At 46.9% G+C, this 16,209-nt stretch overlaps 1 protein-coding gene across 2 annotated transcripts in view; it reads left to right on the forward strand.

The window, feature by feature from the left end:
* Positions 1-16,209, forward strand: part of LOC121475405 (splicing factor SWAP) — a 70,322-nt gene that overhangs the window by 40,824 nt on the left and 13,289 nt on the right. For both annotated transcript variants that reach the window (XM_041728663.1, XM_041728664.1), the window contains exons 13-14: positions 440-630; positions 10,711-10,976. In XM_041728663.1, coding sequence (XP_041584597.1) covers positions 440-630; positions 10,711-10,976 — 457 coding nt within the window. The remainder of the gene's footprint in view (positions 1-439; positions 631-10,710; positions 10,977-16,209) is intronic.

Consider the following 16,209-nt stretch of genomic DNA (forward strand, 5'->3'; position numbering starts at 1 on the left):
CATTTATAGACGGATGCCTTACTCAGGCCTGGCATTGTGCAGAGTTGCCCTCTCAGCAGGCTCAGCTCTGTGCATGAGTCTAAACTGAGCAATGTGTCGAATGATCTGGAGTCGACACTTGTAGCACAGCATTCCTTGTCAGAGAGGAGTACTTGTGCCGCATGTTGATGAGCGCCACCCTGAGGTTTCCATGATTCCAGCTCTTCCTGGTATGAAATCCCATCAACCTTCTGACTGATTTTGAAGGTGAAATATTAAAAATACTAATAATATACATTTTGAACTAATTCTCTCAAATTTCACTTTGATTATCCTGAAATTTTAGAACAACTGCATCATATCTCATGACCCTTTTATGCCTGTGAAAATTAAGACAGCAAGGTGTTTATAAAATACCACGTGTTCTAAACCTCACTTTCTTCTGTGTTTATTCGTGAAGCAAAGCAAAAGCTGGAGGACCGACTCGCGGCTGCTGCCAGAGAGAAGCTAGCTCAGGCGTCTAAGGAATCCAAGGAGAAACAGCTTCAGGCTGAACGTAAAAGGAAAGCAGCTTTATTTTTACAAACCTTAAAAAATCCTCTGCCAGAAGCAGAAATCGGAAAAGTTGAGGAAAATCCTTTCAATGTAGAGGTGAGTTGAAAATCCACATCAGCATTCCAGGTAAAAGCAAGTGAGGGTGGGTGCCTCTGGCCCAGGTGCAGGATGTTAGCAGGCCCTGCTCTTCCCCCATGGGGCTGGCATGCTTCTCCTGCCCCACGGCAGCCTCTGAGGGCTTCTCTGGAAGGAACGTGCATCCGCCTGGGGACATGCTCTGCCAGAGCACTGATACCTTGGGTCCGTATGAACATCAGTAATTAACTTAAAAAGCAAAGTAAGATGTGTTCACAGGGAAAAAATTTTTTTAAAAAATGTGTTCACGGGGGATCCCTGGGTGGCGCAGCGGTTTAGCGCCTGCCTTTGGCCCAGGGCGCAATCCTGGAGACCCGGGATCGAATCCCACGTCGGGCTCCCGGTACGTGGAGCCTGCTTCTCCCTCTGCCTGTGTCTCTGCCTGTCTTTCTCTCTCTATCATAAATAAATAAAAATTTAAAAAAAAAAAATGTGTTCACGGCCACATTCTCTGACAAGGAACCAGCCTTCCCAGCTCCTTAGTGAGCAAGGGAGTCCACTTAGCCCCATACACGTTTCCTCCCATACCCCTGGGCTCAGGACAGGGCCTCTCCACAGTCCCCAGCTTGCCCTCCAGTGGTCTTGCCCTGTAACGTAGAAGGGGCTATGCTCTTTCACTTTTGATCACAGTGATGATTCTGAGAGTCTGGGACCATCACTCATTGCAGATTTGGGCTGTAGGTGGCCACTAGGTCTGTTTGTTAGGTAGGAACCATGCCGGGCTCCTGCCTCCTGCTGCAGGCCAAGCTTGCTGTCTCCCATCTCAGGTTGGTCTGGAGCTCCATCAGGGACAGGCAGAGTCAGACACACCTCCAAGGGAATGATCGTGGCTCCTGGGGGCAGGGGGGCTCTGAGTGGGTGGTGTGTGTCCCTGCACTATTCTGATGCCGTCTGTGCGCTGAGAGGTGTAGGTAGTGGACATCTGCGTATGGACATATGTAACCATTATATTATGTGGTCACATCTGTATTTCCTAACAGTGTTGTGTTTTGTTTTGTTTTTTTAAAGATTTTATTTATTTATTTATGATAGACACAGAGAAAGAAAGAGAGGCAGAGACACAGGCAGAGGGAGAAGCAGGCTCCATGCCAGGAGCCCGATGCGGGACTCGATCCTGGGACTCCAGGATCGCGCCCTGGGCCAAAGGCAGGCGCTAAACCCCTGAGCCACCCAGGGATCTCCAACAGTGTTGTGTTTGAATGAAAACTCGGTCACAACCAGAATTGTTCATCGTTAATACGCAGTTTTCCCCAGTCTACTGTGTTACCCCTCACAGCTACCAGAATTATTTCCCTGTAAACATCAGATAGGCTGCAACTTCACTTTTTCCCTGTTGATACGTAGATGGCACCTCCCGTCCTTGTTGGGTTTTTTTTTTTTTTTTTAAGATTTTATTTATTTATGAGAGACACAGAGAGAGAGAGAGGCAGAGACACAGGCAAAGGGAGAAGCAGGCTCCATGCAGGGAGCCTGATGTGGGACTCAATCCTGAGACTCTGGGATCACGACCTGAGCCACAGGCAGACACTTAACCGCTGAACTACCCAGGCATCCCACTGTCTTTGTTTTCAGGCATGTGTTCTGAATCTGTAATATGTAGAAATGAGTGTGTATGCTTCTTGTTGAAGTCACTGGATCAGTCTTTTTGCATATCTAGTGGGAAAGATTGTAGCCCCTAAAACTATTCAACAAAAACACAATAGTAGTTAACAGATGGTAATAAATGTCTTTAATTGCTTTGAAACAAAAATACTTTTAATTACATTGGCAATTGTCATAAATGAGATTCAGCCTCCGAGTATTTTAGCCTAAAGCAGCTTCTGGAGACAGGTTACCCTGCCTTCGTGGAATGTTTTGTGCGCACTTCACTTGCGGGTGTTGAATTCTGGCATGCATGGGGCTGTGAGAGCTTTTGGGGCTCGGCCTCCACGTGCCCAGCATGAGGAAAAGGGGGTCAGTCAGCAGAAATGGGTAACACCCTGGGTCTGTGTGAGCAGCTGTATGTATGGAGGGCAGCGTGGGGACACCCCTCAAAAGGCCTGGCCCAAATCCTGGCAGGACTTGCTGCAGTTCATCTGCCCCAGGGAGCAGCAGTATCTGCTTTCACTTCTGTTAATGCAGCGCATGCACATGATATAAAAAGTTCACATGCGAGGGAGAGGCAGTTTTCCCTGCTTGTATGTTCTGTTTTACAATTCCTATGGAAATACCAATATCTTACTTATTTTAGGGCTTTATGTGTAAAATAAACATACATACGCTTTATCATTTTAAGCCTTTTTAAGCACATAGTTCAGTGACACTGAATACACTCCCATCATCTGCAGCCACCACCATCCACCTCCAAGACATCTTCATCCTCCCAGTGAGGTGCTGCCCCCTGAATTGCTGATGACCCAGCGCCTGGCGCCCACACCCATGCTATCCATCCGATCAGTCTGGCTGCTCTCAGGGCCCGGTGGATGAGGAGCCTGACAGTATTGGTTCCTCTGGGACCAGCTTACATCACTTCTCACTACATCCTTTAAGCTGAAGAATGCTCCGTTGTATGTGAATGCTGCCTTTTATTTCTTGGGTATTCTCAAGGGAAAACCATCAGTTTCTATGGGTAGACTTAAATATCACAATAATAGGATCACATCCTGTGTGTTATTCTGGCATACGGGTCTTCTCACCTCCTACAGAGCCCATTCCTATCCATGTTGGCGTTGTGCTTGATGAGTGTTTATTGAGTAAGTAGCTGTCAGCCCTGTGCCAGCCAGTCTGTGGTGGGCATGCAAGCTGTTCCTGGGTCTTAACCACTAGAACCATGCTGCTTTAGTCTGTTCCTGTGTCCTGTGCACTCACTTCAGTGTGTGTGTCCATGTGGTAAATCCCTGACCGTGGAAATGCTTTTAAAATTTCATGCGCTGCTAAATTAGCCCCTAAAACGATTATAGAAGTTTTTGTTTGTCTCTGGGGGGCCATGAAACCCCTACCAGCCCCATTTGTCAGCAGCCTTTGATTCTTGTCGGTCTGACAGGTTGGGAAGTTTGGTGATGCCTCTATTTTTAGCTGTTGGTGACACTGACTGACTTCATGGGCTGCATGGCATCCTGGCCCCTGCCCCCCGAGGGCTACCCTCGTAGCCACCCTCACTTCCCCTGGCTGTCTACCTGACTCTCCTGTGACCAGTATCATAGAAGCTTTTCCGCTTTGTCTGTTGTGGCTTATCCCACTTGCAGCTAGTTCAGCTTGAGGAGCATGTACCAAACCACCTGATCCCTCACCTTTACCCTTGTATCAAAAGCTACCTGGCGAATACACCAGCCTCCACCTGCACCTTGACCCTTTCTGTCTTCTATGCCCACTGTATGTGAGGAGAGGGCATCTTATAATCAGGCGCAAGCTTATGTGATGCCTTAAAGCGTTTTCATCAATACGGACAGGTACTGACCATACGTTGTTAAGCAGTGTGTGAGATACAGAAAAGCATGTATGCGAGTACTACTTAGAAATCCGTGTACACATTGTGGTTTTGGTGTGTGTTCTTGATCCAAAATGAAGAGAAACCAAAGGTCTTAAATTTGAGCCCTTTTGAGTTATCATGTGGCCATTTGTACAGGAACAGCTCATTTAAAAAAAATAATAAAAATAAAATAAATAAATAAATAATAAATAATAAAAAGGAACAGCTCATTTCAGGACACCCTTTAAACACCAGCAATTTGTTGAGGTTAACAATCCATAACGATGCCAAGTTTATAGGCCCAGCAAGAGTTCGCAAGGAAATGAGAACAAAGATCAGTTTGGCCTCTGTTGTATTTAAGGTGCCAGGACACTTTGGAAGACAAATTAGAAGCCTGTTTCTTATCCAGTGACTACACGATCACATGTGTCCACCAGCATGGTCTTGCAGCACACACAGCAGCTGTGACTAGATGGGAGTGTGGGTGATGCCCTGGGGCCTTGGGAGGTGGAGAGGGGATCTGGGTGGGGCTTTGAGGAACCTTGATAATGCTGAGAGGTGACAAAGTAGAGGGGGCCCTCCGGGCCAAGGACCTCTGATTGGTGGAAGTGGGCACAGCCCTGTACCCAGGTGTCTGGAGGAGAAGGCACAGTTGGCATGGTGATGCAGCAGCTGTCTGCTGGAACCAGAGTGGGACACAAATGAGGAAGAGCATTTCCATAGGAAGACTGCATTCTGTGTGGACATAGATGACTGGGTAAGACCAAGGTGCCCACCCACAGAACATGCAGAGTCGTCTTAGGAAAAGCATGGGCACTCTGCTCCTGGCTGTGGGCTCGCTTCAGAAGAGGAGCTGCCATGCAGGCAGGACACGTTGCTGATGGGCAGTATTAGAGGGTGCGCTTCAAAGTCTGAAATCTCAGACTTCTAGTAAAATCTGGAGACTTATGCAGAACTGCCTCATTTTTATAGTTAATGTAGTGTCATTTCACAAATGAGATTGTGTTTTAAAGTACGTGTTCATCTGCTTTGAGCAATTCATTTTCCCCCAGCAGGCCATAATAGTTGTCAGTTTTGTGCTAATTTGTAGGCAGATACTTCATTGTGATCAAAGGACTGACTAGTGTCATTTCCCAATATCCGTAAGTTAGGGAGAGTAAGTTTTTAAATACTCTCATAATTTTCCAAAATTTCACCTTTGATTTCTCCCAAACACCACTCAGATCAAGTCTGTGTCCTCCCCTCTCCCGTGGTGGTTTGTACTTTGATCATTTTTGCTGGGATATTAATATTCCATCCCAGAAAGGCAGCTCTGCTCGTTTGGTGCTGGTCAGCATGCACGCCAGTGGCTATGCCTCCTGAAGGCATTTCCTTTATTTTGTTTTATTTTTATTTTATTTCATTTCATTTCATTTCATCTCATTTCATTTATAAGAGACACAGAGAGAGAGAGAGAGAGAGAGAGAGGCAGAGACCCACGCAGAGGGAGAAGCAGGCTCCATGCTGCGAGCCTGATGTGGGACTCAGTCCCGGAACTCCAGGATCATGCCCTGGGCCAGAGGCAGGCACTAAACCACTGATCCCTCCAAAGACATTTCCATCAGCCTCTCATTGATGACAATGTACAGAGGGTTCGGCCAGGTACCTTCAGACACCAGAGCGAGAGGTGTGGAGCCGCAGGCAAACTCTGCCTTCCAGGGTGCTTGTGTGTGCCATTCATGTTAGCAAGGCAGTAGGGACTCTGGTGAAGCCAGAAATAGCATTTATGCGGAGTTGTTTTCAAGGTGCACTGTCCATTATGGTAGCCTCCAGCTATCCATGGTTAATTTAAATGTAACTTAATAAAGATTAAATAGGGGCGCCTGGGTGGCTCATTTGGTTAAATGCCTGCCTTCGGCTCAGGTCATGATATCGGGGTCTTAGGTTCAGCCCCGCATTGGATTGGGTTCCCTGCCCAGTGGGGAGTCTGCTTCTCCCTCTGCCTCTCCCACTCCAGCTTGTGCATTTGCATGCACACTCTTTCTCTCTCTCTAAAATAAATAGGTAAAATCTTTTTTAATTACATAAAATTCAAAATTCAGGTCCTTAGTCATACTAGCCACATTTCAGGTGCCCCAGGAGCCACTTGTGCCCAGTAGCTAACTGCAGTGGACGGACAGCACAGGCACAGAATGCTTCCATTGTTGCCACAAAGTACAGAGTAAATAGTGAATTGGGTATTAATTTTATTTTCTAGTGCTTTGAAAGTCTGGATTGCTGTACTGGTCAGGCTTTGATTTCACAAGTCAGTTTCTGCCCCCACATGGCTTAAGGAAAATCAGTAGAGAGAGGGGCTTACATTCTGAGTTCTGAGGGTGGTATAGCTCACTCGGGGCTCAAAAGGTGTCTCAAGGATTCATCTCCATGCACAGCTTCCCCTGGCCAGCTGTGTCCTCCCACTGTGCTGCCTGCAGCCCCTGACTCCCCTCATCAGCCACTAAGAAGGAAGTCCTGGACAGCTTGCTTCTTCCTGAATGTGGCATGATGACCAGGGAGGTGACACACCCTGGTCTGTCTCCTGCTCAGATAGAAGGCACTTCCTCTGGAATTCATGGATTAAGGGGGCAGACAGGGCCATTGCCCCCACAGATAGTATTTACACAAGTAGGGAAGCAGGTTTCCACTGCACTTGTCCAAACATCTTATTTCCGTTAATAGTTTGGCAGCCCAGTTGTTATGGGTCCACAAGACATACTTCTCTCTATAGTCCTTGAATCCTGTCTTGCCATGTAGCAGGAATCCCTCCAGGGTAGTTGGAGAGGCTGGTGATGCACTCTTGTCCCTTAGCGAGCGATAGGAGCACCTGCCCTTCTGTTCGCATGAATAGAGCCTCAGGCCTCTGCCTAGACCTTCCGAACCACCCCTTCATCACCATCATCCTGTTCATGCAGAACAGCCATGGCCCATAAATCTCTCGAGATGGTGCATCTTTGAGCTTGGTACTAGCACTTGCTTGCAGGGGGAGGCATAACTGTGGCTTAATTCAGCTCCTTCCCAGGCTGCTGGTGACCTGCATGAGGGTCATGACCAAGCCTACTCCTTCCCTGCAGAACACAGCTCATCGCATGGTGATGTGGCTGTGGGAAGGTCAGGGCCTCTTTACCTTCCCAAGTACGTGGCAGCCACTCAGCTTCAAAAGTGGCAGAGATGTGAGGGGATCCCTGGGTGGCGCAGCGGTTTTGCGCCTGCCTTTGGCCCAGGGCACGGTCCTGGAGACCCGGGATCGAATCCCACGTCAGGCTCCCGGTGCATGGAGCCTGCTTCTCCCTCTGCTTGTGTCTCTGCCTCTCTCTCTCTCTCTCTCTCTCTCTCTCGCTCTCTCGCTCTCTGCGACTATCATAAATTAAAAAAAAAAAAAGTGGCAGAGATGTGGAGGGAGGGCACCAGGCACTTGTGCCCTGGGACTAGCTGCTGGACGGCAGTAACTGGGCAGGTGGTATTTGTTACCTTTTGTTTTGTTTGTTAAGTCTAATTGCTGAATTTTTAAGTATTCTCTTGGTACTTTAAGCTGGGGTCATCACAACCCTTAGTTCATTTGGGGAAAGCCCCCCCCCATTGTTGCTGATTTTCTCTTTAATGGTGAACAATAATCATCAGAATAAATAGATCCCATGACTCGATTACAATTTCTGTTTTGAAAATGTTGCTTTAGGGACACCTGGGTGGCTCAGTGGTTGAGCATCTGCCTTCAGCTCAGGTCATGAGTCCCGGAATTCCGGGATCGAGCCACATTGGGCTTCTGCATGGAGCCTGCTTCTCCCTCTGCCTAAGTCTCTGCCTCTCTCTGCGTGTCTCTAATGAATAAATAAATAAAATCTTAAAAAAAAAAAAAGTTGGTTTAATTACCCGTTGCCTCAAATGGAGTACTAAACTTCACCCACTGTGAAGCATCGCTAATGACAAGCAGTATGTTGAGATGAAGACAGAGAAGCAGTACTAAGTTCAGAGATGGGAGCTGCCAGGTTGGCAGTAAAAATGTAAAGAGAAATTCAGCCCATGGGGCGCCTGGGTAGCTTCATCAGTGAAGCCTCTGCCTTCAGCTCAGGTCATGATCCTGGGATCGAGACCTGCATCTGGCTCCCTGTTCCCCTTCTCCCTCTGCCCCTCCCCCGCCTGTGCTTGCATGCACACATGCTCTGCCTCTCAAATAAGTGAATAAAATCTTGTTTAAAAAAAAGGAAAGAAACAAACTCAGCTTGAGAGCCACGGCACACACTTTGTGCTTCAGGCTGCACTGCAGCCCTTTCCCTCATTCCAGTGGCCAATGGCCATGTCCCTAGTGAGTGCCACGGTTCTGTCCTGTAGAAGTACAGAGGGAGAGTCCTGAGAGACACGCAGCCCTGGGTTTCCCTAAGAGTACCAGGGCCTCCTTTGCTGGTCTCAGGAAGGACCGGAGGTGGCTCCACTGCACTCCTTCCTCTGCCTGTGGCGTCAACACTCACTTGGCTTTCACAGGGGCCTTGTATGCCGTCTCTGGGTGCTGGGTTTGTCCCCAGCTTCAGTCTTGCCTTTCTTGCAACATGAGTCCCTAATTCATTGGGAGTTTTTAAAACTACCCCAAGCTGATTTTCCTGCTGCACAGCAGCTGAGTTCTCCCTCACTCTGCACACCTGTACCATGCCCACAGCACCAGGGGGGGGCTGGGTGGCCTCCCTTTCCCCAGCCTCTATAAAGCTGCAGAGCTTCCTGCACTGGGTTGGGGTGTCGTGTAATCTGTCACGAACAAGTCTTGACTAGTGCCTGAGCCCAAGTGAGTGTTCTCAGACATGGAGGTTAGTTTCCTGTCTAGGGTTGAGATGGGCACCCTGAGCCAGTTTAGGCCAAGCTTTAGAGACAAGCCCACAGTGCTGCTGCCATGGAAGGTGGGGAGTGAGGACCAGAACAGGTGCCATGCGAGGTCTTTGCCCTCCTCCTGCTGGCTTCCGTTATTGTGTTACCGTAGGTGGAAGAAACTGCTTGGGACAGGGCACTTTGTGAACAGGACATGTTCTCGAGCATCTCAGTCTTGCTGGCTTGTACATATGCCCCCTTTGGGCCTCTGCTCACAGAAGGGCAGGTGGCAGAGAGTGACATGAACATCAGCAGGAAGTGGGGACATGGCCAAGGGGTGAGCACATCTCCATTTGATGAGCACCTTGCTTTTTTTTCTCAAAGCCAAAAAATGTGTAGCTTTAGCAGGAAGCACTGTCCCCTCATCCAGCAAGCCTTGTCCACATGGACCACAGGAACCCAGGGAAAGGAAGGGAGCACTTGCACAATCCCACAGACCCTGTCCCACAGGCACACCCCTCCCTCTGGTTCAGCACCGGCTGGTGAGCTATTCCAAATGCAGAGTCTCAGTATGTCTTGCAGTGTGTAGTGTTTAATGGCTGCTGGTAAAGCTCACTTAAAGTGAATTGAGGAGTGACCTTCTCAGGGACAACAGGCAAACAGCATGTGGGGTGGTGTTGGGGGTTCGGGTTTTGGTGGGGTTTGAGGTTTTTTGGTTTTTTGTAAACTCATTATTTTATAATGTGATGTGGGCAAATGTTAATGTCAGTGGAGGTCGGATTACCACCTCATTTTTAAAGGTTGAGCACTCTTTCACTGTCCAGATGCACCCTGTGAAACCGCCTTTGACGGTCATTTGGGTGGTTTGAAGGTCTTGGTCATTACAGAGTAGTGTAGCACAGGACCTCGGGCATGCATCCTGCACACTTTGGATGAATGCTCTTTAGAAGAAATTCTTGGAACTGGCATTGCCCTGGATAATGCTCACAGCTGACCAGCTACCCACCTCTGAGTCTGTGTGCTGGAGTTCCCACTGTGGGGATTCAGGGTGAGCGGCCCCTCTGTGTGTTTCCTGTGGATGAAGGGGTTTATGGTGAACGATCATTGAGTGCAGAAGTGTGCAGTGTGCTAAATCAGCACGTGCAGACTGGGTCGTGGCCATGGACTCACCTAGTTAAGGACTGCCACGTGTGCATTGTTTTCCCTGACGTTACTGAGCTGTGACTGGCGCGCAGCACCATGTGCATGAGATCCACGACACGATTACTTCACTTAGGTGTATTGCAAAGAGATGACCACAGGGTTTAGTTAATATCCCTCAACTCACAGGTACAGGAAGGAAAGAAGAAAGGTTTTTCCTTTTGACAAAGTTTTTAAAATCGAACAAGAACCTCTTCTGGTTCAAGGCTTTTTTAAAAAATTATTTTCAGATTGAAAGATTCATAAAAGCATAATGCTGGAGGTTTGAAAATGTCTCTATCCCTGGAAAGTCACAATTATTTTTGAAGGAACAAGCACGGCTTTTTTCCTGACACCGTGTCCCTGGTACCGTGTTTGCTTCATCAGGTCGTGCACCGCCGGCGGGGGAAATCGTCATGTATACTCCTGGTATCTGCAAAGCCACACTTCTGCAGAGATACGAGGGCAGTATTTTAGAGATGTGGTCCTAAGACACGTTGGTGCATTAAAGTGTGTGAAGGGCCCAAAGTAGAAATTGTATGTATGTGCATTTTAAAATGTCCTATTTTCCCTCTTAATGTTCAGATGTTTGCTTCTGTTCCCAGGAAGCCAGTGTTGTGCCCTGTCCTCTACTGGCTGGAGGCAGACCTCAGCCAGCTTCAGATGTTAAAGCCCCAGAAGGACCCTCCAGCAAAAGTAAAGACCCACCAAGAGAAGAGGAGAAAGAGAGAAAGAAAAAGAAGCATAAAAAGCGTTCTCGAACAAGGTCACGCTCCCCCAAGTACCACTCGTCATCCAAGTCCAGGCCCAGGTCCCACTCAAAAGCAAAGCACTGTCTCCCCAGCGCCTATCGGACAGCACGGCGCTCCAGGTGGGTGTGCAGGACGCCCGTGGTACAGGCCTGATGTGGGTGCTGGGCCCTCCTTCCCCGGCGAGGTGGGGGCAAGTGCAGACCTTGGGAATGCTTGCATGCAGATGCAGCTTGCAGACCCAAATGGCGTCTTTTCAGGTTGTCTTTTATTTTCATTTCATTTCCTTTTTTTCTTATTTATTTATTTATTTATTCATTCATTCATTCATTCATTCATGAGAGACAGAGAGGCAGAGACATAGGCAGAGGGAGAAGGCTCCCTGCGGGGAGCTGATGGAGGACTTGATCCCAGGACCCCCAATCACTCCCTGAACCGAAGGCAGGTACTCAACCACTGAGCCTCACAGGTGTCCCTATTTTCATTTCTAAGGCTCATCAACTATGGTCCAATTTTTTAAAAACGGAATATGTTTTAATAGATCTTGGAGGCAAGTCTAGCACATGTGTTCACTATCTGACTCACAAGGGTGCCATGTCCTGTCTTGTTGGAGTGGCCTTTCCCGTGCACATTCCCTTTACATGCATGCACGTTGTGACAGAAGAAAGTGTGACCATGTGGGCTGTGCGCAGCTCCTCTGCACAGTGTCCATGGCAGCACCCACCTGTTCCCTCCATCGATTTCCCCTATGGCCTCCCGTAGGAGCGCTGTTACTGCCCGCCTGAAAGAGCAGATGAAGACTTGAGGCCACAGATACAAACACATCCCCTAAAGGATCACAGAGTTCACTGCTCAGTGAGGCAATTCCATTTTGTTTCAGGTAACTGGCTTGCAGGAGGTTTGAAAAGTAAACATCTGGTTTTAAAACCTGCATCATGCATTGCGATCTATTACTAAGTATTGAGTGTGCTCTGCCGGCTTTCTCTCTGGTGCATCACTTGGACTCCTGGGATCCCGTGTTGCCTCTGTAATTGGTGCTGGTTCCCCTTTCCCTGGGAAAGTGCAGATACCCTGCACTTTCTGTATTTAAAACGCATTCATCTATGAATATATCCTAAAAACAACAAGCTTTCCCTGTTTTTACCCAGACTGGACCTCAAAGGCTTTACAAGTATTGACACTTACCTATCAATAGTGAAATTGGATTTGCCTCCACGTAAAAACACTTGATCCTTGAGTGTCTGCAATTTTAACACTTTAGAAGTTCCATCATGACAGGCACACACCCCACACAGACACATACATGTGCACATACCATACATATGCACATGCAGACACACACCCACACACCTTGCTGTTTTGGGTTTTGTTTTTTTTTTAAGGTTTTATTTATTTATTCATGAGAGACAGAGAGAGAGAGAGAGAGGCAGAGACACAGGCAGAGGGAGAAGCAGGCTCCATGCAGGGAGCCCTACGTGGGACTCGATCCCAGGTCTCCAGGATCACACCCTGGGCTGAAGGCGTCACTAAACTGCTGAGCCACCGGGGCTGCCCCACCTTGCTGTTTTTTAATTAAATGAACAACTTTGCTGATATAGTTTCAATTTTTGGAAGCTCCCTGGAATTTATATATAAACATCAAAACATTTTAAAGTTTCTTTTTTGATAGTTTCTTACGCTATCATGTAATGGACATAAGTAACATAGGCCCACATGAGCCCTCTGAGCAATAACGTGCACAGTAAACTCCAGCCAGCTGTCCTTCACTGCAGGACTCTAGCAAAAGAGACCATAATTCCCTCCTAATCCCTAGTCTGGGGCCTGGCCACGATTAAAGCTCCTCACCTCACATCTTCAGGGGTTCTGTTCTGACATCGATGTTCAACAGGTACAGTGTGAAGTATGGCCCATCCCCAGGGGTGAGGAGGACAGCATACTGGCCACAAACGTTTCCCCATATTGTTCTCTTTTCAAGTGGAATGCTCGTCTAACACTTGGAATTTTAAGATTCTAGGTTTTATGTTCTTTTTATTGACTATAACAGAGTAAGTCATTTTATATGTTATTTTAAGACTTTTTAAATAATTGGGGGGGGGGGGTTGTTTGTTTTTTAAGATTTTATTCATGAGAGACACAGAGAGAGAGGCAGATACACAGGCAGAGGGAGAAGCAGGCTCCCTGCAAGGGAGGATCCGGATCCCAGGATCATGCCCTGAGCCAAAGGCAGACGCTCAACCCCTGAGCTACCCAAGTGTCCCTTGTTTTTGTTTTTTTGAGAGAGGAAGAGGAGGAACAGAGGGAGAGAGAAAGAGAATCCCAAGCAGCTCCGCACCCAGAGCAGGCCCCACAAGGGGCGTGACCTCACAACCCCCTCCCCCATCATGACCTGGGCTGTCAGTATTGACAAATGCCAGAAGCAAAATCCTCATCTTTAGTGTGTAACCTTGAGTTACAAGAAGAAATTAAGTTTAAAATGTTCTGTGTATGAGTTCTGTGGTGGCAAACCGCCAGCTTTACCCTAATTTGACCTACAGTTAAAATTAGCTGTCAGGGAATGGGTGACGGGCACTGAGGGGGGCACTTGACGGGATGAGCACTGGGTGTTATTGTGTATGTTGGTAAATTGAATACCAATAAAAAATAAATTTATTATAAAAAAAATAAAATGAAAAAAAAAAATTACCTGTCAGGAGAGCTGAGTTTAAAACTCTCAAAGTGTTTCAGTCCCAGGGGCTGACTGTAGTTACGAAAGCTACTTCTCAGTTCACTGGCGGTCAGATCTCCGGTATCCGATGTTGCCGTTCATGTAGGATATCAAGCCAAAGTGCAACTTCATCATAAGATAATAAAAATTATGACACAAACCTTCAAAGTGTTTGGTCTTCCATGATGTTTTTGCCTTGAAAGCTCATATGTAGCGATGCTTTTTGAAGCCAGAGCCTGGGACTGAAAGGAGAAACCAGTTGGCCTTTGGCCCAGGGATGGCTCCTTCTACCGGTCGTGGCTCAGAACAGCACGTCTGCTTTGTTTGGTAACGCTGCGGGTTTTCCTAAGCAGCTGTAGACCTGCTTTCTCAGTCTAGGCTCTGCCAGTGCTGATAACTTCCTGGGCCCCAGTGGACTTACCCTGCAGCACATTCAAACCGAGAGGGGTTGGTATTCTCGGCAAATGAATAGTTGACATGTGAAAAATTTGGTTTTAACCAAACATTGAAGTTGCTAATGATGCTGTTATAAATTTTTCTTTAACTCTGTCTTTTCAGATAGAATTACCCATTACAGACATAATATGTACATAGGTCCTAATGAGATTTGTTTCTTAGGCCTGACACACAACTTAAATCAATTGTTTTAAAAAAGACTCCTGCCAGCTCCAAGCAAAATGCACATTTGTTAATATTTGTACTTGTAGGGTTCTGTGTTTGAAATGTATATTCTTTTATGTGTTAAATTACTGAAGTGCCTTGTAGGATGTAGAAAGTTAGGGTTAGAACACCCTTTCCTAGCAGAAGTGATCTCTCTGTGAACATAGGTAATGTCTGCGTGTCTGCAGTCCAAGAAGCCAGTTTGTCCTAGGTGTAGGTTGGTGACTCTGGGTCTCCAGAGGTGACCTGGTCATAGAGGAACCTTCAGTTCTAGAAATCCGTATGGTGCTTCTCAGAAAGCACAGTGATTACCACACAGTGTTTAGTGTCTTTTAAATCAATATTAAAGTATAAGACTTTTTTTCCTCTGGTTTTTTTTTTCTTTTTTCTTTTTTTTTTTTTTTTTTGAAGATTAATTTATTAGAACAGACGTGCAAGGCAGGGAGGGGCAGAGAGAGAGGGAGAGAAACTCGCACAAAGCCTGACGCAGAGCTCAATCTCATGACCCTGAGATCAGGACTTAAACCAAAATCAAGAATTGAACGTTCAACCTACTGAGCCACCCCCGGGCCCCACTCTGTGTTTTATGTTCTCTCACTAGGTTCTGTGCCATAAATGGAATGAAGAAGTATTTATGCCGTTCGTTATCACCTAAAAATTCAGCTTTAATAGTTCAGGTCTTTTTAAAATCTTGTAAGACTAAAGCTTGAAATTAAGTTTCCATTAAGAATATTTTATAAGGTCGCGGGCAGCCCCAGTGGCGCAGCGGTTTGGCGCCGCCTGCAGCCTGGAGTGTGATCCTGGAGACCTGGGATCGAGTCCCATGTCGGGCTCCCTGTATGATGCCTGCTCCTCCCTCTGCCTGTGTCTCTGCCTCTCTCTCTCTGTGTGTGTCTATGAATAAATGAAATCTTAAAAAAAAAAAAAAGAATATTTTATAAGGTCACCTTTGATGTTTGTTTCATTGGCTAGCCAGTGTTTAAGGGGTGTCAAAATGGAGGGAGATTCCAGATAGAATTCTGGCCTCCCCACCCCCCCACCTCGTTTTCAGGATCTGCACAGTCCCCAGCTCCCTCGGGATTTCTGCGTAGGGAGGAGCTGGAGATCAGAATGATGTTTTCTAAGTTATAGTAAACATTCAAAAACAGCTTAAGCCAGCAAAATTGGGGTAATGACCATCATTAATTTAATCTCCTCATCCTACATAAGATTCCCAAGAGGTGATGCTGAGCACTTAGTGTGCTGGTGAGGGCCAACTGTTCTTGTTCTGTGGAGCTGACCCTAACCCAGCCCTGCTGCTGCATGCCCACCAGGTGCTACTCTGGAGTGATAGAGGGGCAGGGATGGAGGAAGTGGGGTGGCTCTGGTGGTTAAATGTTGGAGGGAAGAAGGCTCATTCTGCCTTTATTTGAAAGCAAACTGTTATGATTATTCAATAAAAAGTATCTGTCTCATCATACAGATGATTTACTTATAAAATGAAACTCCTGTTTCTTGCATATGTTGTGGTAGCATTATTAACCACCTAATTAGCAGAATGAAAGCATTATTGCTTCTTTAATTAAAATAAAACTTAAGTATTATTTGATGAAGCTTACAGCTGCCAAAAGTAGAATCAAGATGACCTCAGATCTACTGGTGACAGCCCCTTCACCTCAGAGCCCTTTCATAGTCACTGCAGAGTAATGTTGCATCAGAATTATGAATTTACAGGCCCTAAAAACTTTCACTTTTCCTGATTATCAGATTTATTGTAGAACTCTCCGTGTAAGCATTTCACGGTGTAGAGGTCTGATTAAACAGAGCTTTCTCCCAGGCTCTGGGGACTCTGAGCCTGGAGCTCAGGCTGGGCCATTCACCAGGGGCAACAGAGTTGACTCCCAGAGCTCTTTGCTAAACGTCAAAGTGTCTGACCTCACCCTTATAATTTGTCACATAAATCTTAGGAAAGACCTGGGAAAAAACACAGTTGTGCTAGAGAGGACTCTAAG

This window comes from Vulpes lagopus, chromosome 14, assembly GCF_018345385.1.
Source record: "Vulpes lagopus strain Blue_001 chromosome 14, ASM1834538v1, whole genome shotgun sequence".
NCBI lineage: Eukaryota > Metazoa > Chordata > Mammalia > Carnivora > Canidae > Vulpes > Vulpes lagopus.